Source organism: Cricetulus griseus, assembly GCF_003668045.3.
Source record: "Cricetulus griseus strain 17A/GY chromosome 1 unlocalized genomic scaffold, alternate assembly CriGri-PICRH-1.0 chr1_0, whole genome shotgun sequence".
In the NCBI taxonomy this organism is placed as follows: Eukaryota; Metazoa; Chordata; class Mammalia; order Rodentia; family Cricetidae; genus Cricetulus; species Cricetulus griseus.
Window position 1 is genome coordinate 130,786,549 of NW_023276806.1, and position 25,257 is coordinate 130,811,805.

Here is a 25,257-nt window from a genome sequence, read left to right on the forward strand (position 1 = left end):
AGAACAACAGCTACCTCCCTTTCTTTCTTTTGCACTATTTTTTTTTTTGTGTGTCTTTCTATGGTTTTTTTCTTCCCTTGTACTAGTGTCATTGTCCTATCCCTATAAATTAGAAAAAAATCACTTTCTTTCTTTCTCTCTCTCACTTGCTAGTCTTCTCAGGCTTACAGCCATCTCTTTTCCTTTATGGCCAAACTTCTTGAAAGAGTTGTCTTCACATGCTGCATCCAAACTCAGGGCAAACATATTTACACCAATGCCTTCTCGTCCCGAAGATTTTAATATTAGAATTACATTATTCACACACTCATATGAAGGCAGCAAGATACAAAGCAGTTTTCCCCAAACCAACCTGACTATGCAAAAATGTTGCTATTGGGGCTGGAGAGATGGCTCAGCAGTTAAGAGCACTGACTGTTTTTCCAGAGGTCCTGAGTTCAATTCCCAGCAACCACGTGGTGGCTCACAACCATCTGTAATGAAATCTGGTGCCCTCTGCAGGCAGAAGAGTGTATACATAATAAATAAAATATTTATTAAAAAATGTTTCTACAGAGGAAAAAAAAACTGATAGGTAACACATGAAAATTTTAATTTGCCTCTGGGTACCTTGATAACGAGTTCATTTTTAATTTGCACAACTGGAAAATGAATAATTTACATTTACACTAGAACAAATTGTTATGTAACTTTAAAATTCTCAATTTATATTCTGAAAAAAGAGGCAGAATAGACTGCGAGAAGCCACCAGCCGCGGGAGAGCTCTGAGCCTTTCCGGCTCGCCTCCGGTTGCCTTGGTAACAGCCAAGGCGCTGGGTCAACTTTTCCCAGGATGCTGCGCGCCTTCCTACTTCCTGTGCTGGGGCTCCAGGCAGACTCCTTCCGGAGCGTGGCGGCTGCTTGCGCAGCACCGCGGCGTTTGCTTTCGTCCCGGACCTGCGGAGGCATCAGTGATCTAGGGTCAATGTTACGCTTTCGCCTGGTTTTTGTTGACACTGGATAAATGGATCGGATGCTGGTTACTAAGCAACCGCAGGGGGCGTGGCGTGGTGGTCCACCCCATCCCAGCCGTATCGCGTTCGAGACCCGTCTAGACCACAGTGTGACATCTCGTCTGGAAAATGCAAAGACAGGGCCACGGAAGAGCGCTTGCCTAGCATGCGGGCCGCCCTTGCACCAATACTGTCTTTTATTTTTTTAAGGTTACTGTATGTGTATGAATACACAGTCGTAATGCAGTGCCCGAGGAGGCCAGAAGAGGGCGTCAGATCCCCTGACAGTGGAATTATAGACAGCTGTGAGCCACTAGGTGGATATTGGGAATCGAACCTGGGTCCTTTGAAGGAGCAGCAAGTGTTCTTAACTACTGAGCCATCTGTCCAGCCCGCCAGTTAAACAAATAAAAGTCCCGAATCAAAATCAGACCAAACACCCGACTCCCTAAAATAGAAGGATATAACTTGACTCAGTGTTCTGCAGTGTAAACACGGTTGCTGCACCCCGCAAATACGATTTTTATTTGTCAATTATAAAACGGAATTAAGTTTTAAAAAGCTAAAATGTGGGGGCTGGAGAGAAGGCTCAGAAGTTAAGAGCACTGGCTGCTCTTGTGGTCTTGCGTTTATTCCTAGGAACCACTTGGTGGTTCACAGCCATCTATAATGAGATCTGGTGCCCTCTTCTGGCGTGCAGGCAGAACACTAAACATAATAAATCTTAAAAAGTTAAAATGTTATAAAATGCTTAAAATTACATGTAACGTCATCCATTACTGAGATAGACTTAACAACTGTGATTCATTTTCCATAATTTTTTTCTGCTTTAGAAAGATAAGTTTTTTGCTTTAGAAAATGAAAGCAAGCATAAAATAGCTCAAACCTCCAGGTCCTGTCTGCACAGAAACAACCTCTGTGACTGGCCACTTTGAAGGGGGCCTCTTTTTATGCAGCTAGCAAATAAAAATTCAGAACAGAATCAAATGTGCTATTTTATAATGTAAAAACCATGTAGTTTAAAAAAGACTATATAGTTGCACTTGCATCTTTGCACCTCTTCCTGGACATTTAATATGTTCCTGTCCTTTTCACTGTTAGTGCTGTGAAAGAGGATCCATTCTCCTTTCCTTTTTTTTTGTTTTTGTTTGTTTGAGACAGGGTCTCATTATGTAAACTTGGCTGGCCTGGCACTCTATATTGTAGACAGAGAATTGCTGGTCCCTACTTCCTGAATTCTGGGATTAAAGGTGTACGATCACAGAGAACTGTGAGTGTGCAGTGTGACGCTACACCTGGCCCTTTTGATCTTTGTGGTGTTTTCTCCCTTTTTTGGTAAATATTTATGTATTATGAACATAATATCCTGCCTCCATGTATGCCTGCGTGCCAGAACAGGGCACCAGATCTCATTACAGATGGTTGTGAGCCATCATGTGGTTGCTGGGAATTGAACTCAGGACCTCTGGAAGAGCAGCCAGGGCTCTTAACCTCTGAGCCATCTCTCCAGTCCCCGTGTTTTTTCCTCCCAACTCCTGTATTTCCCCATTTCTCCCAGAATGCCTTTTCCCTTCTCCCCTGCAGGGGGGGTTGTATGTGAAGTTACACATGAGGCACTGAAAGCCTCTTACAGTTAATTTTTGTGATTATTAAGGCAATGCATGTTTACTGTAGGACATTAAGGAAGTGTAGGAGCTGGGGAGATGGCTCTGGGTAAAGAACTGTGGCACAAGCGTGAGGACCTGAGTTTGAGTCCCCAGAGCCCATCAGTGCTGGGTGCGCTAGTGTGAGGTTGTCCTTGGACCTCCACACATATGCTATGGCACGTGTACACATAAATTCTTTTTTTGTTTGTTTTTGTTTTTCTGAGACAGGATTTCTCTGCGGCTTTGGAGGCTGTCCTGGAGCTAGCTCTTGTAGACCAGGCTGGTCTCGAAATCACAGAGATCCGCCTGCCTCTGCTTCCCGAGTGCTGGGATTAAAGGCGTGTGCCACCACTGCCCGGCTGTACACATAAATTCTTAAGTGTACACAAACACATGCACACATGTATGCATACTCCCACCCAACCATAGGAAAAAATTCAGAATGTAAATCAAAGAACTAATACTTTGATGACACTGATATTTTGGTATAATATGATTTTTCTCTGTTCTTTTAGGAGTGAGCATTGAGAGATGTTTTATGGGATAATATTGCAGCATTTAGTTTGCATTTTTGATTATTTATGTAGCTGAGTAATCCATCAAGTGGTATTTCAAATCTTTTCTAGGTATGCTGGCTAGTTTTGTTTCTCCATGGTCTCTGCTTTTGTTCCTGCCTCCAGGTCCTGCTTGACTTTCCATAGTGATGGACTATAACCTGAGAGGTTAAGTAAACCCTTTCCTCCCCAAGTTGTTTTTCCATCAGTGTTTGATTACAGCAAACAAGGACACTAGCTTATGGTCTGTGGGACTTACCATGTCTATTTAGCCTTCTTCTAGCATTCTAACCCAACTGAACTGAATTTTTTTTTTTTTTTTTCCGAGACAGGGTTTCTCTCTGTGGCTTTGGAGGCTGTCCTGGAACTCCCTCTGTAGACCAGGCTGGCCTCAAACTCACAGAGATCTACCTGCTTCTGCCTCCCAAGTGCTGGTATTAAAGGCATGTGCTACCAACGCCTGGTGACACCTGTGGGAATTAAGCCCTTAAAATTCAGCTCAGAGCCAGGCGTTGGTGGAGCATGCCTTTAATACCAGCACTTGGGAGGCAGAAGCAGGTAGATCTCTGTGAGTTTGAGGCCAGACTTGTCTACAGAGGGAGTTCCAGGACAGGTTCCAAAGCCACAGAGAGAAACCCTGTCTTGAAAAACCAAATAAATAAACAAACAAACAAACAAATAAACAAATAAATAAGTAAATTTCCATGGGTTGCCTGGTGTTCTGAGAGGTCAGAAGAGGGCGTTGGATCCCCTAGAACTGGAGTTATGGACATAAGCTGCTGTGTGGGTGCTGGGAACTGAACCCAGGTCCTCTGCAACAGCAACAGTTGCTCTCAACTGCTGAGCTATTTCTCTAGCCTCATTCTAACTTGCTTTTTTCTTAGGAAGTGGTCTCATGTATCCCAGGCTGGCTTTGACCTTGCTGTGTAACAGAGGTTGACACTAAGCCCCTGACCCTCTTGTCTCTACTTCCTGAATACTGACATTACAGAAACATTTTGCCACCATGTCTGCTTATGTGGTTCAGGGGACAGAACCCAGGACTCTATGCATATCAAACAAGCACTCTCTCAACTAAGTTACATCTTCAGCCTTCTTCTGTAGCTGGATCAACTGTTTAGCTTTGCTGAGCTCACTTCTATCTGCAAATCAGGGTTGATAATATTTTGCAAGGTTGTAATGAGGAAAGGAAATAATGTACATAAATGGAGCTCAATAAAAATCTAATTTTTGGTTTATAGCTTTATTAGTCTGTAAGTACAGGTGTTCATATTTGTATAATATTGCAAGTGAGCCAGTGCCCTCTGCTTCCCACTCAACTCCTGCTTACTGAGCACCTGTGACATCTTAGTGCTGTTCGTAATTCTTAAGACCTCATATGTCCGTTTTTCTTAGATATTTTTTTCCTACAGAAAACATATGCTGTGGTTCAACTTCAGTAATTTTCTTATTCATCTTTGTTTTCTCAGACTCTACCATCCTGCCTGGCTCAGGGTAGCAGGAGCTGAATAAACGTGTGAGCTGAGTTGAATAATTTAGTGGGGAAAGGAAAAACAAACACACCACACACACAAATTAAATAAAACCCAGAAGTCTGTCATGAATACACTAACACATACAAAGTGCTTTGAACTGCAGACCAGACAGCATTAATTTTGAGTAATAGTGTTGGCAATTCCCTGGGGAGTAGATAGGCTTAATCTGGGACCTGATTGGGGGTACCCAGGAAAAAGGCTTCGAGACAGCCGCCATCCTATGAGCTGAGGTTTGTAGGTAGAAGCAAACTGTTTATCTTACCGGTTATTTGTGCTGGCAAGGGAGTGAGGTTGAGGAACGGGTCCTGATGAGCTAGAATCTGATGTGATCCAACAGTCTTTGTTCACAAGCCTTTCTGGAAATGCTGCCTTTAATTTGGCCTGAGCGGGTAGCGGGAATGAGAGAAGCCGTGGAGGTCAGGGGATGGGACAAGGGCAGAGACTTTCAGCAGCAGAAAGGAATTTAGGAGAGGACGCGTCCAGGAGGGGATGGACACCCTTAGAAGTTTGGGAGGCAGCAGGAGGCTGAGAAAGTGCACTTACTAAGACAGGCCAAAGCCGGGCGGTGGTGGCACTTGGGAGGCAGAGGCAGGCGGATCTCTGTGAGTTCGAGACCAGCCTCCAAAGTCACAGGGAAACCCTATCTCGAAAAACAAAACAACAACAAAAAACTCCAAAACAAACAAAAAAGGCAGGCCAACCCGCAGCAGCAATGAAGATGGCCACGAGCCCCGCCCATCAACCCACGCCCACGAACCACGCCCACCAAAGCCCCGCCCGGAGCTGATAGCAGCTACCCTGCAGTACTGGAGGACTGAGGGCTCGCCGGGCGGCGGAAGCGGCGTCCCCGGGACGGCTGAAGGGAACGAAGAGCAGGAGGAGGAGGCGGAGAGGCCGGCGAGGCCTGCGGGCCGCATGGCTGCAGCTCCGGGCGGTGGCGGGCCAGGCCCGCGCGAGCGCTGCTGCAGCGGCACGACTCCCCAGGCTCGCCCGAGCCGCGGGCCCACGGGAAGCCCCAGCAGGGCTTCCTCTCCAGCCTCTTCACCCGGGACCAGAGTTGCCCGCTCATGCTCCTGAAGACGCTAGAGACGAGTAGGAGCGGTGACCTGGAGGTTGGGGTTGGGGTTGGGGTTGGGGCTGGGAGTGACATCAGATCCCGGGGGCGAGGAAGGCCAGGGACCCCACTGAGCCCCAGAGCTGCGTGGGCCGGTGGGGGCTTGGGTACTCCCGCACTACTCGGATTAGGAGTCTGTCCTTTTGGGTCACAGCTCAGTTTCTTATGTAAGTTACGCGGCAGCAGGGGCAGTAAGTAGGGTGACAGCTGGGGAGGACCCCATTAATAGGCGGTCTTCTGGCTGTGCAGCCTTCCCGGAGGTGGGGGTGGGGTGGGCTGAGGTGGATGTTCTTTAACCTTCATTCATTGCAATAGGGACAGAGGAGAATCCTGGGGTAGAAACTCTTGAGAAACCCCGCGTTTATGCACCTAAGTGCTCTTTGCTGGGGAGAGAGCTCCTAGCTTCATCGTGTTCTCAAAGAGGCCCCAACTTCTAAAACGTTTGTTATCACTGCCACAGGTCAGGCAGGCACACAGGTTCCCGCTGAGCAATTTCTCACCAGTCCCAGAGACACGGCCCTAGAGTCTTGTTGCTTTGTACCCGCATAGATTGCCTGCCTACTTCGGATTTATTTAAGGAAGTAAGAGTTAAATGTATTTGTCCCAGATAATAGGTTAACGTTTCATAGCAGAGTTGATCATCATAATTCAGTAGTCAACTGATCAAAGATTTTATTCTCTTCCTTTTTATTTTTTTTTAATTTATTTTATGTTTTGCCATGGGTGTCAGGTCCCTTGGAACTGGAGTTACAGACAGTTGTGAGCTGCCATGTGGGTGCTGGGAATTGAACCCGGGTCCTCTGGAAGAACAGTCAGTGCTCTTAACCACTGAGCCATCTCTCCAGTCCCTTAACTCTCTTCTTTTTAAAAAGTTTTTTTTTTTTTTTTAAAGATTTATTTTATGCATATGATTGTTTTGCCTGCATGTATGTCTGCGCACTACCTGCATTCCTGGTGTTCAGGACTGTGAGCCACTGTGTGGAACTGAACCTGGTCCTCTGCAAGAGCAACAAGTGCTCCTAACCCCTGAGTTAGCTCCACCCCCCCCCCCCCCAGGTGAGGCCTGAACCCAAGGCCTTGCCCTCCACAGGCCTGCCTTTACCACTGGGCTCAAATCCCTAACCCCACTTTTTTCTTTCTTGTTAACCATAGACTCACACTCTTCCAGTTGCCAGCCCCCACTGAAGAACTGGCTGGCAAGTTCTTTGCTTGGCATGTCCCATTTGGAATGTGGTACTGAGAATGGGGCATGATGTTACCATAGAGAACAGTGTAGGTACCGCCTTCCTCAAATCTAGGTACTATGCTGTTTTTGTTTTTCTGACTGTGACCCAAGATGCCCTTGGTCTCCTAATATATGCTGTAATACAGCATTTAGTAGTTTAAACAAAACCAGCCTTTGATACTAAGATGCTTGTGGGCACCACTTTGGTCTTTGTGTTAACGTTTTATTTCATTCAAGACTTGATTTGGTATTAATTTACATGTTCCATACCCATTTAAAAATCGGTTTTAAGGTAGTATTTGTGAGTTATTTTGTGACATCTTCTATTTGGATGATTAATTGGTGCTGCGTTTTCTAATGAACATACTTTTACTATCTTTGTAGACCCTTATGTCAAACTTCTACTAGATGCTATGAAACACTCAGGCTGGTAAGTAAATCTTTTTTTTAAATGTCACTGAATATTCTGGAGCCCCCAGAACTAAGATTACAGAACTATTCTACTTTGGAACACAAAGCCTTCTCGGTCCACAATGGCAGGCTGCGTGTCCTCCAGGCTGGCCTTGTTCTCTTCAGCTGTCTTTTGTCCTGGCCCAGTCTCTGGTTCTACTGTTCACTCTGAATATTAGTAAAGGCAATATTTACAGTTCGTCCTGAAAGTAATTCCCAAACTTGGCCCTTCTATTCCTCCAGCCTAGGACACTGTGGTGAAGAAACCTTAACTCGGATTAATTAGTAGGAGGCTTCTAGATACTAACTCAGAGTGGATTAGGGGAAATGACTTCTGATAGCTACTTTTTAATGCCCTGGCCCAAAGGAAGGACTCCATCATATTTGCAGTGCGGTCCTAGTCATGCCTTGATAGATTCCTTAAAGAGTGCGAAGTAGTATGGAGCCTTCAGGTATGATCTCTTTTATTCTACAGGCGAGAGCCCTGGCTGTGTTAAATGGCTTGCCAGGCTCTGTAGGTGTTAGTGGTGGAAGGGCTATGCCATGTGGTCCAGGGTGTCCTGGCCAGGACTTGTTGTAGAATATTATTTTAAGGTGCATTACTTCTGTTTATGTTTTGGAAACTTTGTTTAATGATGCAAAGATGTGTTTGATTAAATAAAACTCGCCTGCTGTCAGGAGGCTGGACCAGCAACTAGCTGACAGGAAGTGGTGAGGAGCCAGGTGGAGAAGGGTTTATAGAGTGTTCTGGAGAGATGAGAGAAGGAGAGGTGGTGAGATGCTTGCTATTCAGCCTCTCTTGAGGAGCAGAATTCCACCTCAGCCTTTGAATCTTGAGTTCTTTGGAGGGACAGAGATTTAGGTGAATTCCCTTCCTATCGGTGAAACAGTCGGTGTCTGAGGGGACAGAATTCCCTCAGGCTGCAGCTCTTGAGGCTTCACTGCTGCAGATATTGCAGAGTTGCAGTTGCTGATTTGGACAGCGTGGAGTAAAAGGCAGAAACAATTTAAAAAGAGGACAAGGGTTGATTCCTTCATACGCTTACATCTCCCCATGCTCCACAGTACTGTTAACAAAGGGAGACACTTTTCTTGCGAAGACTGTGATGGAAACGTCAGCGGAGGGTTTGACGCTTCAACGTCTCAGGTGGGTGTCTTTGCTGAATTGTGTTCACCCCTTTACTCCCTCCCGATACTTGCCGAACACTTTCCACATACTGGGTGTTCTATTTGGTAGACTTTGCATAGTACTTAAAAACAAAAAAATCAGTCGTGGTCCTTAATGTTACTCTTGTGAAGGAGATAAGACACGAACTCCTTAAACAGTAAATTTGAGAATTTGAGCAAGTAGGATATTCGGTGTGGTAACTCTCTGTTCCTGCAACAAGTGGCTGAGAAATTGAACTCATAAGGAGGAGTGAGTTATTTCTGCTCATGGTGTCAGCCCGTGGTCACTCGACCCCTTTGCCTTTGTGGCGTGTGTTAAGTCAGAACTTCATAGTGGGACTATATTTATGGGCATCAAGGTCACCATAGCTCCCTCATGCTCAGTGATTTAACTTCCTTCTACCTGGCCCTGCTTTTGAAGTTCTGCAGGATAACGAGTCCTTTGGGGATGGAGAGAGTGGTTAAGAACACTGGCTGCTTTTCCATAAGACAAGATTCAGTGCCCAGCACCCGTATGGCCACTTACAACCATCGGTAACTGCAGTCCTAGGGGATCCAACACCCTCTTCTGGCCCCTGCAGGCACACATGTGGTGTACAGATGTACATGCAGACAAAACACATATAGGCATTAGAAAATAAAAAGGGAACCAGTCCTTTAGTTCCTGGGCCTGTGGAGGATAGTTAAGGTCCACACTGTGGCAGGCGGTCACCATGACAGGATAGCAATGTGTTGATTGAAAGCCACTTAACAGACTCAGCTGGAAGACACACAATCCCCTGCAAAGGCAGAGAAGACATACACTGTTCACCAGAACACTAGGAAATCACAGGTGGGAGGAATAGCATGCTGTGTAGCATAGCTAGAGGGTGGGGACATGTGGGAAAAAGGGGGTCTAGAATTGGAAACCAGTGTGAGCTGTGTGGTGGGCGGCTGTGAATGCTGAGGCTACCACATAAGGTAAGGTTCGAATGTGGGGGGGGAGAGTTGTCGTGTTATTGATAACGACTGCATCTATCTTTTAGGATAGTGACGAGAATTAAATTAGCTTGAACACTCAATTTTATTATTAGCTTTAAGTCACTAGAGGGTTCCCACAGGATATTGGAGGCAGCAGGTGGATCATGTGACATGATGGAGGTCGTTGAAGGCCTTGCATGTAACTTTTCCAATTTGAATATATAATCTACATTTAACTCGGCCCAAGTGCTCCCGACTGGGAAATTTCATGTGTGTTTGGTTACTCATAACTGTCTACAGAAATATGGGTGAGCACTGTGGGTTTTAGACTTGAGCCGGAATCCTAGTCCCTCTGCTTATTAGCTATGTGGGCTTGGGCAAGTTATTTTTCTTGCTCTTAGTTTCCTCATTTGTAAATTGGTAACTGAATTATGGACAGCTCTCAAAGGCTCTTGATAGGTTTGCCCATTCCCCTGCGGCAGTTAAGTAGAGTGAGTGTTTGGGAGCTGGGGCAGTAGCTCAGTCAGTAGAGGTCTTGCCTAATGTACATGGACCCCTGAGTTCATCCCTGACACTGCAGAATCCGTAATCTAACCTGTAATCCTGGCACTCGGGAGGTGGAGACTGGGCACCAGAAGTTCAAGGCCAGCCTCAGCTATATAGAGAGTTTGAGGCCAGTTGGACTAGAGAGGCTGTCTCGGGGGGAAAAATAGAGTGAACATTTTGACATTTTGAACTCTCAACTCTGGGCAGTGTTAAACACAGTCGTATACTATTCCATTCTATCTTTTTTTTTTTTTTGGTTTTTTGAGAGTGTTTCTCTGTGTAGCTTTGGAGTCTAACCCGGCACTCACTCTGGAGACCAGGCTGGCTTGGAACTCATAGAGACCCGCCTGCCTCTGCCTCCCGAGTGCTGGGATTAAAGGCGTGCGCCACCAACGCTTGGCCTCCATTCTGTCTTGAATTGGAATTTTTATTATGAAGTCTTCCATTTGTTCAGAAAATTAGAAAACCCATGTGTATATACTTTCAGTAATAGGGGAAGCCTCTGTGTAACTGATACCCAGATGGGAGGAGTAAAATGTTCTCAGGACTTCAGATACCTGTGTGGTCCTCTTGACTCACGTTCCTTACCCTGACTGTGGGCACTATTCCCTGCTTTTCTGAGTTTCTCACCCACATATGCAGTCCAATATCCCATTGTTTGGATACTTGCTTCTGTGCCTCCTGCATAGACTATTTTGAGTTATATGGAATGTGTTGTGGACTCAGCATGAGTCCTTTGTGGCTTTGTGAAGTGTAAAATCCTCCAGCATATAGTCCCCTGTAAGGTAGTTCTTTGGATTGCCATTGTGAGTTTTCCCATGCTACTGTGTGCCCTGCCTGGTTTATTTAACTTCACTGTTGTATACTATTCCACTGTATGTTTGCATCAGAGCTCACCCTGTCGAATACTGTTTCTAGCCTTGCAATTGTGCGCGGTTCTGCTGTAAATATCTTGACCTTCTCTCCAAGCTCCAAGTCTCTGTGTGGGATAGCAGGGGCATGGAGTCTACAGGATGTTGGCTGATGACACTGTCTGCACTTTCATGCCCTTTCTCCTGATGGCTCCTTTGCTGGTGTCCCTTCCAGCCCTGAAATGTTGAGGCCCCTCAGTGCTTTCTGTTTCTCTGCTCTGATTAGGAGTCTTGTTCCTCTTTTAGGTCAGACTTCTGTTTTGGATGCTCACCTGTGTATTCAAATGCTCGCTTAGCACTCCTGCTTGGATTGCCCAAGTTCAGACTCATGATTTTTACCATCCTCTAGCGTCTCTTAATCTGGTTTTTTAGTTGTCCCCTCCCACCCTTCCTCCTTCTTTTCTTTCAGTTTTTTTTTTTTTTTTTTGGGACAGTGTCTGATGTAGCCCAGGCTGGTCTCAATGTAGCTGAGACTTTGTATTCCTGCCTTCACCTCCCACTTTCTGGGATTACATGTATGTACCACCATGCTCAGCTTGGTTTTACATATCTCAGTAGATGTTTCTGCTATTTAAGCAGAAATTTATAGATAGTTCTGGTTCCTGCCCCATCTTCATCACCAGATTTTTGTTTACTTTGCCTCCTAAATTATCATCTGGCTCCTGCCATTCTTAACTAGCTCACCTTCTGCCTCTTGCCTAGAATACCACAGTGGCCTTCATCTCGTTTATCTGAACCCGGCTTTGACCGTCTCCCACTTATCCTTCTGGCTGTAGATGTAAGGATAAACACAAAAGCACACCCGTGTTTCGGCACTCCCTTCAGAGCTTCTCACTGCTGCCAGAATGCAGGCAAGGTCTGTATGACTTGTCCTCAGCCCATGTCACAGGCTGGCTCAGGCCTGCAGGCTCCTGACCTTCTTTTCTTGGTCCGACTTTCAGCTTCCGTTCTTTCCGCCCTTCCTCTCCTCTTCCATATGTTGTCCTCTTTCCTTCCTTCTATTTAAATTTTGCCACCACTCATTTGATAGGTCAGGGCTCTATTAATTTTTAAAATAAATTTTTATTTAAACAATTTAAAAAATATTTTTGAGATTAGAATCTTAATTTCATCATTTCCCGATTCCCTTTTCTCCCTCCTAACTCTCACGTAACCCTTCACCTGCTCGCTTTCAAATCTGTTTTTATTTTTATTTTATCTTCATGGCTGTTTTGACCGTTTTTATATGAATGCCATGTGTGTGACTGGTGCCCACAGACGCAGAAGAGAGGGTAGTATCTCTTGGAACTGGAGTTACAGATGGCTGTGATCCTCCATGTGGGTGCTAGGAATTAAACTTGGGTCCTGTGGAGAGCAGCCAGTGCTCTTAACCCCTGAGCCGTCTCTCCAGGCCGCCAAGAAGTACTTTATATATGTTCTCACTTTGTCTCCCAGTTCTCTGCTAACAAGCATCTCCTTTTTACAGTTGGGGAAACCGAGGCACAGAGAGGCTAAGAAACTTGCTCAGGGATCTGGAGGGATGGCCCAGAACACTTAGTGCTCTTTCAGAGGACCAGTGCCCTTGTTGGGTGGTGCACAGTCACCAGTAACCTCAGCTCTAGGGGATATAAGGCCCCCTTCTGGTCTCTGTGGCCACCCACACTCATGTCATTCATATATATATATATATGAAGAAATTTGGCAGCTTGCCGAGCTAGTAGGGCCAGGATCCGTGCTTTAAATATGGCTGTTTCTTCCCAAAGCCCATTCTTAGAACCACAGAGCTGCAGCATCGGAGACTAACTGGCATGATCAGCTCAGGCGGTGCGGTATATGAACAGTCTTTAATTGGCATGCTGGTGTGGCCTAGAGAGAAGAGGGAAGGGTTAGTCACCGGAAGTGGGTTTTGAGGGGTTTTTGAGGGGGAAGTGTGAGTCAAGGCTTCCAGCAGGTGGCAGGCAAGAGACAAAGTGGGATCTACTGACCGAGCAGATTTTAGAGCGAACTTCTCTTGTTTTCGTGTCTGCTAGATTGTTTTGTGCCAGAATAACATCCGCAATCAGGCTCACATGAGCAGAGTCGTCACCCACGAGCTCATCCACGCGTTCGATCATTGTCGGGCTCATGTCCACTGGTTTACTGATATCAGACATTTGGCGTGCTCGGAGGTGAGTCTCATTGTAGAACATATGTTTTCTCCAGAGCGCTTTATTCAGATGCAGCTGTTTAAGCATATTCCTCTTTGTAGACTTGTTGTAAGTGTTATCTTCAAGACCTAATAACATGGGGCTGGAGAGATGGCTCAGAGGTTAAGAGCACTGGTTGCTCTTCCAGAGGTCCTGAGTTCAATTTCCAGCAACCACATGGTGGCTCACAACCATCTTAAAAAAAAAAATCTGGTGCCCTCTTCTGGTGTGCAGGCAAACGTGCAGGAAGAACACTATATGCTACAAATAAATAAATTCTTAAAAAAAAAAGCCTAATAATAGTATTGGCTGGATTAAATCATAATAAGCTACATCTCTGTGGTACACCGAGGGTCATGCCCATATGATTTAACAAAATTATTCATTATTATTGTTTTGGGATTTGAATCCAAGGCCTCTTGCGATAGTCAAGCTGAGCTTACCCTCCCAGCCTTGGGTTTGCTTTTGCGGTGCGGGGGGAAAGCCCTGAGCATAGCGCATGCTAGGTAAGCAATCCGCCACTTCCTTAAGTGCCCAGCCCTTCCGGATTCTCGTTTAATCTTCACATCCGTCCAATTATGATCCTTGTCTGCTAGATGTGCAGAGTGAAAGTTGTTTGGATTCTAGAGTTAGTGGCAGAGTCGGGGTTACCAGGGTTCATAACCAGCTTGCTGTGTCTCATAGGCAGTCATTGTTTGCCCTGGAGTAAAACATTTAGCCTCAAAAGTACAACATAAAAAGATGCTTGCCATTAGTAATTTTGGGTTGCTCTTGGAAATCAATATGCTCCACATTCCATACTTGAATTTCAGCATTTGAAGAGTACATTATAATGAGAGATTAAGGAGTTAACAAATCTCTCAACTGCTGAGCCATCTCTCCAGCCCCCAACTTAACAAATCTCAAGCATGCACTTTAATGTAGACTGTTTCCTCCTTCCCTTGATATAAATAATGTGCCCTCACTGCATCTAACTAAAACTCATTATTTGGAGGGAAGATTAAACCTGGGTTCTTAAGTAGGCGTCTCTCTCCGGTGTTATGAGCCTAATGCCTGTTAGCTAACGTGTTCAGTAACTTGAGCCCACAATGGAATGCCGCTGTGTTATTGTAGAGGTAACAAGAAGCGGACCATTCTCTTGGCAGTGAATTACCAAAAATGTGACTAAAGGCTGTGCTATATATGGGGGTAGTTCTGTTAGACCCCCGGAAAACTCAAGTATCCAGGGTCCCAGGCTACGTTCTCGGTCACCCCAATCACCAGGCGGATTCGAGAGCTTGCTGCAAACTGCACGAGGCTTTATTGTAATTTAACGAGCTAACCCCATGTTAGCTCGGGTCTTTCACCCACCGGCCATGGCGGATGGCTAGAAAAGACAGTTTGAAGCCGCTGCGCACAGATCTTTATAGGGCAGCGTAAGGGGGTGTCTAGGGGTACGCACAGGCTCAGGATTGGTGTGCCTCCAGGCTTGGAGGGCTTGCCCTGTGTTGATTGGCCAACTGGTTGTTATGGCCCATAGGCCCTCCCAGGGTGGTTGCTATGCTCTCTACTTCATTGCTGTGTGCTTGTCTGTAAAGCACACCCAGGGTCGTAAAGCATAGCGCCACCAGCTAATTTCTGATTGGTTCCTTGTCACGAGACAGGCATCTGACTTTCTAGTGACTAACTTCTGATGGGTTCCTTGTCACAAGGCAGGCATCTGACCTCTAAGTGACCAAGGCAGGTTTATGGCAAGCACGTGTTCGGCTGTTATGGCTGCCGAAAGGGAAGCTGGTCCCTTCAGAGACTATAGGTAATTTTTAGAAAATTCCCTTTGGTGAGCTATTTAACTCCCCTGCCACAGTGCCCCCGATTTGTGTAGCATAATCTTGGGATTCTGCCCTTGCTAACAGATGTTTAAAGAGATGATTTAGAAGGAAGTTTCAGATGTGCTGGAGTCTCGGAAATACATGCCGAGTTTCTATTCCTTCCCAGTTTTAAATGCTGGCTGGCTGTGGATAGGCAGAGAGCCCTTTCCTGTCACTTACCCTCTGTGTTTGTGCAGATCCGAGCTGCAAGCCTCAGTGGAGACTGCTCACTTGTGAATGAAATCTTCAGGTTGCATTTTGGATTAAAGCAACACCATCAGGTAAACATACACAGAATCACTGACTCTCACGGGTGTCATGAGTGGATGCAGTGAGTAAAGAAAGGAAATACACAGGGCTGGAGAGATGGCTCAGAAATTGAGAGCACTGGCTGCTCTTCCACAGTACCCAAGTTCAATTCCTAGCACCTACAGGGCAGCTCACAGCTGTCTGTAACTTCACTTCCAGGGCTTCTAACACAGTCACAAAGATGGAAGCAAAACAACATGCAAAGAAAGGAAATACAACAATAAAAACCAGGTAGGTGGTGGTGGTACACTAATTTAATCCCAGCACTCAGGAGGCAGAGGCAGGTCTACAGAGCAAGTTCTAGGACAGCCAAGGCTATACAGAGAAACCTGTCTTGAAAAAAAACAATATGGGGCAGGAGAGATGGCTCAGATATTAAGAGCACTGACTGCTCTTCCAGAGGTCCTGAGTTCAATTCCCAGCAACCACATGGTGGCTCACAACCATCTATCATGAGATCTGATGCCCTCTTCTGGTGTACAGGCAAATATGCAGACAGAAGTTTGTATGTGTAATAAAATTAAGTATATAAATTAAAAAAAGAGAAAAACAAAACAAAATGAAGACCTACCTACATGAAGAGAATACAAACTGCCATACTGTGTAAGTTGATGGAAATTAGTTCTATTTCATAATGATGGGTCAACCATGTGACTGTCTAAGAGAGTTATGATCTTGTTCTGGGACATTTAAAATGCTTTATTTTATGTGTGTGAGTGTTTTACTTGCATGTGTGTAAGTGCACCGTGTGTGTGTGTGCATGGTGCCTATGGAGGTCAGAAGAAAGCTTTAGATCTCCTAGAAAGTGGGGTTACATGTGGTTGTGAGCCATGTGAGTACTGGGGACCAAACCTGGGTCCTCTGCAAGAATAGCCAGTGCCCTTAACTGCTGAGCCATCCCTCCATCTCCAACTCTGTATACTTTTTAATGGGGATGGGTGGAGAATATAAGTGAAACCATAGCCTGCCTCCCTTGTATGCTAATAGTCCTACAATTATTTGTGTATGTACATGTATAATTGACCTCTTGCAAACTTGACACACGGCAGGCACTGTAAGGCGTAACCTTGCCTCTTTTTTGGTTCATCCCCCAAGATCTCAGATTAATAAATATCACAAAAAGGAAACATATTGCAAACCTAAAACTTGCAGTCTTCACTAGCTCAAATAATTTAAAAGTTCAGTCTTTGTGTGTGTGTGGGTGGGAGTGGTGGGTGGTGGTGGTGCACACCTTTAATCCCAGCATTCAGGAGGCAGAGGCAGTTGGATCTCTGAGTTTGAGGTCAACCTTATCTACAGAGTGAGAGTTCCAGGACAGTTACACGGAGAAACCCTGTCTTGAAAACAAAAACAAAACCAAGAGAGTTCAGTCTCTGTAAAAATCCAAAATGTCTTTTAAAATCAATTTTTTTTCCTTAAAAATTCAAAGTCTCTCAACTGTGGGCTCCAATAAAATAAAAAATAAGTTAAATACTTTGTTACCTCAAGAGGCAAGAACCAGGGCATAGTCACAATCTGAACAAAGCAAAACTACACTCCGACAGTGTAAATAACTCAATGGCCAATGTCTGGGGATTCACTTACAATCTTCTGGGCTCCTCCACAGGCCTTGGGCCACTTCTCCGGCTCTGTCCTCTGCAGCACACACAGCTTGTCTTCTAGGGTCATACAGGACCCACTCACAGCTGTTGCTGTTCTTAGCGGTCCTCCCACGGTACTAACGTCTCCAAAATGCTGGGATCTTCTGCTGTAATTGGGCTGCACTTTCGCTAGTAAGCTCTTTTGGGGTGTCTCCATGCAAAGCCTTAACTTTTCTTCATGAACCCCTCAATCCTGGGCCTTCAATTGCTGCTTTGTCTGTGTCCTCTCCTGGCTTCTCACAGTGTCAATCCTCAGCTCTTCTCTGTAACTCCTTCATGCCTTCAAAACCACTACCACTGGGGTGATTCTTACACTACCAAGTTTGACTGCCAGCACAAGGTACAACCAGATACCACAGGTTCTTCACACAAATGGCCTGGTAGAGTCTTTGCTTCCCTTTGACACTTCACAAGCTGGGCCTCCATAGTCTGCACTGCTTTCAACACTCTAACTCTTACAGAATAGCTCTCTGAGCTCTCAACACTCAATGGTTCTAGCCCAAAGTTCCAAAACCCTTCAACAAACATGGTCAGGTCTGTCACAGCAATTGCCTAGTATCCTGGTACCAGTTTGTCTTACTTTTGGTTACTATGGCTGTGACGAAACACCATGACCAAAATCAAGTTGGGGAGGAAAGGGTTCATTTGGCTCACACTGCCACATTGTTGTTCATCACTGAAAAAAGTTAGGACAGGAACTCAGGCAGTTCCGGAACCTGGAGGCAGGAGGCAGGAGGCAGAGGTCATAGAGGGTGCTGGCTTACTCAGCCCGATTTCTTTTGGAACCCAGGACCATCAGACCAAGGACAGCACCTCCAAGGATGGGCTGGTCCCTCCCACTTAATCACTAATTAAGAAAATGCTCTACAGGCTTGCCTACAGCCCAGCGTCATGGAGGTGTTTTCTCAATTGAGGTTCCCTCCTTTCAGATGACTCTAACCTGTGTCAGGTTGATATAAAATTAGTGCAAACAAAAGGAGGGTTGGTGTTTGTGTTAGATGCTGGTTGGAGGGGGGAGTGTTGTTAGCCCAAATGGGAAAATTTTATTTAAATTGTATATGTATGCACAGATTTACATATACTATGGGTAATTTTTGGTAGAGAGATAGTATGATTCCTTATGACTTTTAAGGATGGTTTCACTGTTGTCTTGCCCTTTCCTTGTTTTTCTCATCTTCCCATATGAGTAAATCTGAATTGTGGTCTGTCATTGGGTCTTCTGACCCTGTAACATCTGGATTTTTTTTTTTTTCCTTTGAGACAGGGTTTCTCTGTGTAGCTTTGGAGCCTATCCTGGCACTCGATCTGTAGACCAGGCTGGCATCAAACTCACAGAGCCTGCCTCTGCCTCCCGAGTGTTGGGATTAAAGGCGTGTACCACCAACTCCCGGCTGCTTTCTGTTCTTTGATGAGCAAGCATTTCCAGCTGAGTGCTGCTCAGGACGAAGTAAAACCAGGAAAACAGAGACTATTGGTGATTATCATAAAAATCGCTGTTTATTTTTTATTTATGCTCCTTTGAGAGTAGGTCTTGCTGTTGCTGGTTTTGTTCTGGGCTCAGGCCTTCTTCGTGCCTCAGCCTCCAACTGCTGGGAGTACAAGTGTCTGTCACCACACCAGGCCTGCAATCTTAGTTTTATGTATGCTATGTAGCCTAACCTGGCCTGGAATTCTTGGTCCAAATGCCTTTGTCTCCTGAGCATTGATTTTACAAGCATGTGCCACCATGTCTGCTTCTGGTTATCTTTTATGGGATTTTAGTTTGGAGAGGAGAGAAATAATTTTTTTTAAAGTTTTATTTATTTATTATGTATACAGTGTTGCATGAATTGCATGAATGCCTGAAGGCCAGTAGAGGGCACCAGATCTCATTGCAGATGGTTGTGAGCCACCATATGGTTGCTGGGAATTGAATTCAGGATCTCTGGAAGAGTAAGCAGTGCTCTTAACCACTGAGCCATCTCTCCAGCCCGAGAAATAAATATTTTAAAAGCTCTCTGAGAATTGGAATGGCAGGGCCTTACATTTCTTAAAACATGTAAATTTTAGGATCAACAAATTCAAGATAATGGGTATGTTATTGTCATAGCAAAACTGAGGCCTAAGCAAAGACTATGTTTAAATTTTCTTTCTGCCTAAAAATGAAGGCAGACCTTTTAAGTTTGGGTGTCTGTGAATGGTTTCCTGCTTCCTCAGGATAACCAGTAAAAAGTTAATCTGTCACTAGTCATCTGAAAAGTTATGAAAGAGGTGTGAAGAATATTTTATATATTTTTAAAAGACACATTTTATTTTTAGTCATGTGTTCATGTTGTCAGTGTTTCGATGATCAGTTGAAGAAAGAGGATCACTCCAGAATGTAATTCAGGGTTAGCCAAAGCAGGAGGGGAATCAATCTCCACAGACTGACCTCTGGTGACTTTGTAAAAGCCTCTTTTATTGTTACACAAATTGTACCTCTAGCAAGTCAATTTCTGCATACCCAAACCTCTTACCTGCAGTTATTTGAAGGAACACTTTGCCAGAACGGTTCTCAGCCTGAGACTTCCTGGTTTTCCCAGGTCCTCTGGAGACTAAGTTTTGCAAAGGCTCTGAAATTCTCAGGAAGAACTCAGATAAGAATTGCTGACTTTAAACAAAAGACAAAGCATGGGTGCTGTTACTCTGGGATTCAAGCCAGATGCAGTGGCTCTGTGGGATCCTCAATGTCTGTCTACATGAGTGTAGGTGCTTGTGGAAGCCAGAAGAGGGCATCAGATCCCCAGAGCTGGAGTTACAGGTGTTTGTGAGCTGCCCACCATGGCTGCTGGGGGAACTGAGCTTAGGTCCTTTGGAACAGCGGGCAGTTCTCTTAACCACAAGTCATCTCTCAGCCCCTCTAAATATATTTTAAATTTAATTATGCAAGATCAGCCAGGACCGGGCTGGAGAGATGGCTCAGTGGTTAAGGGCACTGACTGCTCTTCCAGAGGACCCGGGTTCAATTCCCAACACTCACCTGGCAGCTCACAACTGTCGGTAACTCCAAGATCTGACAGCCTTACACAGACATACATGCAGGCAAAACACCAATGCACATAAAATAAAAATAAATAAATTATTTTAAAAAAATCAGCCAGGACCTTGTCTATGAACTTTTTTTGTGATTTTGCAAATTGGGAATTACTGTTTGATAGACATTGGTGCTTCAGGGGATGGAATCTGGTTATGTTCCCCCAAAATAAGAAAATGGAGATTTTTTTTTTTGTTTTTTTTTTTTGTTTTTTCAAGACAGGGTTTCTCTGTGTAGTTTTGGAGTCTATTCTGGCACTTGCTCTGTAGACCAGGCTGGCCTCGAACTCACAGAGATCTACCTGCCTCTGCCTCCTGAGTGCTGGGATTAAAGGCGTGTGCCACCAATGGCTGAAAATGGAGGTCTTAATTTCCTCTAAATTGTCTTATATTGAACAAACATGTTCCATGGTTTGAGAGTTATATTTACTAATTTTCTTTGAATTTTTGGAATGGTAGAAATTAATAAGAGAACAGGAAGAGAAATGAATCTTTTAAGAAATTTTTAAATTTTACATGCATTGGTGTTGTCTTGCTTGTATATGTGTCTGTGAGGGAGTCAGATCCCCTGGGACTGGAGTTACAGACAGTTGTGAGCTACTATGTGAGTGCTGGGAATTGAACCCAGGTCCTCTGGAAGAGCAGCCAGTGGTCTTCTGAGCCATCTCTCCAGCCCTGGAGAAATGAATCTTAATTTAGGTAATACGTAATGGTGTCATATGATTAAATTTTCTCAACAAAGTGAAAAACTGCACGGGTCTCCCTTTCCTTAGACTTGTGTGCGGGACAGAGCTGTTCTTTCCATCTTGGCTGTTCGGAACATCAGCAGAGAAGAGGCCCAGAAGGCCGTGGATGACGTTTTTGAGTCTTGTTTCAATGACCGTGAGCCTTTTGGCAGGATCCCACATACTAAGATGTATGCCCAGTATGCTCACCGGGACTTCCAGAACCGTCAGCGCTATTACTCCAATATATGAAGATGGTGGTCTTTCGTTTCCCTGAGGGGAAGGTGGTTCTTATGCACAAATGTATACAATGTAAATGATCCATTAGGTACTGTGATGTAGTGCAGGGGGTGAAATGTTCTCAGACACAGAATGTTTACAATGTAAATCTTTTCAGACACAGAATGTATACAGTGTAAATGTTCTCAGCACAGAATGTCTACAGTGTAAATGTTCTCTGCACAATATATACAATGTTAATGTTCTCGGGCACCAAGTGTATACAATGTAAATGATTGGTTAGGCACAGTGGATCCAGCTTGTATACAATGTAATTTATGGGCTAGATACCGTGGATCCAGAATGTATACAATGCAAATGATTGGTTAGGCATGGGATCCAGAATGTAGACAATGTAAAAAGTGCAGAAGGTGCTGGCTGGTTTTAGCATTTGACTACAAAAAATAAATAAGGCAAAAAAGGAACTCCTTGAACTGCAAGGCAAAAATTGGATCTTTATAGCTGATCATTTTAGTAAATAAGGTAAATGAATGACATTTTTGTATTTTCCATAGTATACTTATTTTTTTAATGCTTTCGTTTTCTAATTTGTAATTTTATTATATGAGATTATTTTAAATTTGATGATGAAATCTGTGAAGCATGCACCTGTGTGATGGTGGCGGGAGAGTAAAGTCAGTGTTTACAAACAATGACATGATCACATTATAGGACATTTGTCATGATTAAAATGCAAAGAATGAAAGTTGGAAATAATTCACTCAAGGTCAGTGTCATTTTCTCTGTTAATTGTGTGTGTGTTGGGGACTTTATGACTTAATTTCCTAGGGACAGTCTGATAATTTGTTATTTACTGTTCTTTTAGATTTTATGTATATGGGTGTTCTGCTGTCTGTATGTCTGTGTATTATGTGCATGCCTGGTACCTGAGGAGGCCAGAAGAGGGCCTTGGATCCCCTAGAACTGGATTTATAGATGATTATAATCCATTGTGTGGGTGCTGAGAATTGAACTCAGGTCCTTTGGAAGAGCAACCAGTGCTCTTAACTGCTGAGCCATCTCTCCAGTCCCCCTTATTAGTTTTTTTTTTTTTTTAAATCAAGGCACTATAAACAAGTTACAATGCGGGCATTGGTGGCACACGCCTTTAATCCCAACACTTGGGAGGCAGAGGCAGGCGGATCTCTGAGAGTTCGAGACCAGCCTGGTCTCCAGAGCGAGTACCAGGATAGGCTCCAAAGCCACAGAAAAACCCTGTTTCGAAAAACTAAAAACAAACAAACAAACAAACAAAAACTAAGTAGCCAAGTTATAATGCAATCTAGTTTAATTTTTATATATTTGTACCATTTTTCATGTAACGATTTTCAAATATTTTGTCAGTTTATGTATCTGAATTTTAGATACAGAAAACATCTTTCTAGCCAGTGTGGTGGTGCGCCTATAATCATAGCACCTGGGAGGTGGAGGCAGGAGGCTGAGGAATAACAGATCAGTGTTGGCTATGTAGTGAGTTCTAGACTGGCCTGGGCTACATGAGACTTCATCTCAAAAGGAAAAAGAGAACATTGCCCTCTCAGCCACACTTCAACTGATTAAGTCTAGACTGAGATGTCCTTAAGTCTGTGGGCATGGCTGTGGAGAGAATGCATGTGTTGCAAATTTTCCAACTAAAATGGAAACTATACAGTCAAATATTAGTGTACGAAGTAATGGGCTTCATAAAGACATTTTCATTTAATTGTAATATATGCTTTGACCATATTCACCCCCATAACTCTTTCCTGTCGCCTGATGCATTTCTCTTCCTACTTAGTTCTACCTCTCTCTCCCTCCCTATCTGTCTTCCTCCCCCCCCTCATACACACACATACAAAAACACACACTTTTTAGGTTCCACATATGAGAGGAAACACATTTTTATGAATCTGATGTATCTGGTTTAATTTGATGCTTCTCTGGCATCTATCCATTTTTCTAGCAAATGACCGAATTTCACCCTTTTGTGGCTCTATTACATTATCTACACCGAACCTATACCTCACCTTTTTTAACCCTTTTCCTGTGGTGACAGACTGTTGTGAGTACTGTTGCAGTGACCATGCTGTCCCAGAACTCACTATGTAGACCAGGCTGGCCTGGAACTCACAGAGATACACCTGCCTCTGCTTCCCAGTGCTGGGACTGAAGGCATGTGGCACCATGGCCAGCTATCTTTTATTTAAGATTTAATCTAATTTTATATGTATTAGCATTTGGCCTGCAAGCATCTATATGTATCATGTTCATGACTGGTGTCTGAAGAAATGAAAAAAGAGCATGGGATCCCCTGGAAATGGAGTTACAAATGGCTGTGAGCCACCATGTGGGTGTTGGAAACTAAACCCAGGTCCCCAGGAAGAGCAGTCTGCCCTCTTAACTGCTGAGTCATCCCTCCATGTTGTAGTTTTAAATTTTATGCAATCTTTCTTGCTATTCTTAAGTTGTTGGCATCTTTTCCGGGAAATCTTTGTCTGCACCTGTATTTTGAAGTGTCTCGCTGGCATCAGTTTTGGGGTTTGTATTAAAGTCTTTGATCCATTTTGATTTATTGTGATAGCTTGAATGTAATTGACCCCCATAAGCTCATAGGTAGTGGCACTATTAGGAGTGTGGCTTTGCTGCAGTAGTGTGGCCTTGTTGGAGGAAGTGTGTCACTGTGGAGGTGGGCTTTGAGGTTTCACATATGCTCAAGCCATGCCCAGTGTCCCAGACTACTTTCTGTTACCTGCAGGTCAAGATGTAGGACTCTTAGCTCCTTCTCCAGCACCATGTCTGCCTGCATGCTACCACAGAACCATGATGATAATGGACTAAACTTCTGAAAATGTAAAAATGTTTCCCTTTATAAGATGTGTTGTGGTCATGGTGTCTCTTCACAGCAATAGAAACCGTAAGACAGTTATTTTTACATTTTATTTATTATTTGTTTATTGTGTGTGTGTACACTTGTGTGCATATGTGGCTTTCATGTGTGTCATGGTTTGTGGGTGGAGGACAGAGGAAAACTTGTGGGAGTTGGTTTTTTCTTCCATAGTGTGGATCCTCAGGATCAAACCCAGGTCATCAGGCTTGGTGGCAGGCACCTTGGAGCAGTGAGCCATCTCAACAGCCTTGAGTTGATTTTTGTACAGGGTGAGATACATCAATTTCTCTCCTATATGTGGAAATCTAGCATTCCTAATCTTTTCCACAGTGTATGAATAGAACTGAAAAAAGAGAAATGCTGGGGTGGTGAGTAAAAACTTGAAAAAAAGATGCAGGGTGTTGGTGTCACACGCCTTTAATCCCAGCACTGGGTGGCAGAGGCAGGTGGATCTCTTTGAGCTTGAGGCCTGCCTGGTCTACAAAAACTACACAGAGAAACCCTGTCTTGAAAAACCAGAAACCAAAACCAAAACTTGAAAAAAGAAGCTGAAATGGTGAAAATTGATATATATTATCATATATTCAAATCTAGGTTAGCATTGTGACGATATGGTCCTCTTTGACACAAAAATCCATTGATGACATACAATTTTGAAAAAAGGAATAGTAAATGAGTACATTTAGCATCTTAGGTGGTAAAATGTGGATATGTACAAATCTGGAAAAATGGATGCCGTGGAGAGCTTGTCTTAGTGTCTATTGCTGTGAATAGACACCGTGACCACCACAACTCTTACAAGGAAAGCATTTGATTGGGGCTGGCTTTAATCCTTTCAAATAGTGCCACTCCCCATTGAACAAGCATCCAAATCTATGAGCCTATGAGGGCAGTTCTTACTCAAACCACCACATGGCCCCCATAGGCTTGTAACTGTATATAATGGAAAAATGCATTCAGTTCAACTTCAAAGGTCCCCATGGTCTATAATTGTCTCAACACTTTCTAAGTGTTAAAGTGTCATTAGAGACTCCTGGCACACTCACATTCTCTCTCTCTCTCTCTCTCTCTCTCTTTCTCTCTCTCTCTCTCTTTCTCCCCCCCACGTCTCTCTCCCCCACATCTCTCTCCCCCATTATATAGGTAACAGCTCTGACTGTCCTGGAACTAGCTCTATAGACCAGTCTGACCTCGAACTCAGAGATCCACCTGCCTCTGCCTCCCGAGTGCTAAGATTAAAGACATGTGCCACCACCGCCCAGCTCATGGCAATCT

General features: G+C 44.3%; 1 protein-coding gene and 1 long non-coding RNA gene across 2 annotated transcripts; one reads left to right on the forward strand and one right to left on the reverse strand.

Annotated features, from left to right (window-relative positions):
* Positions 1-261: 261 nt before the first annotated feature.
* On the reverse strand, positions 262-5,465 carry LOC103161793. The gene is made up of 3 exons (XR_003480475.2): positions 5,271-5,465; positions 4,990-5,108; positions 262-936 (listed from the first exon to the last, which is right to left on the reverse strand). It is a non-coding gene; the product is annotated as an uncharacterized LOC103161793 (long non-coding RNA).
* Positions 5,466-5,505: 40 nt separating this feature from the next.
* On the forward strand, positions 5,506-21,842 carry Atp23 (ATP23 metallopeptidase and ATP synthase assembly factor homolog). Its single transcript, XM_027392272.2, is given in 7 exon segments — positions 5,506-5,676; positions 5,679-5,819; positions 7,451-7,496; positions 8,582-8,663; positions 13,110-13,247; positions 15,310-15,393; positions 20,886-21,842. Coding segments are annotated over 7 exon segments (729 nt in total). The 5' UTR covers positions 5,506-5,642; the 3' UTR covers positions 21,090-21,842.
* Positions 21,843-25,257: the final 3,415 nt, after the last annotated feature.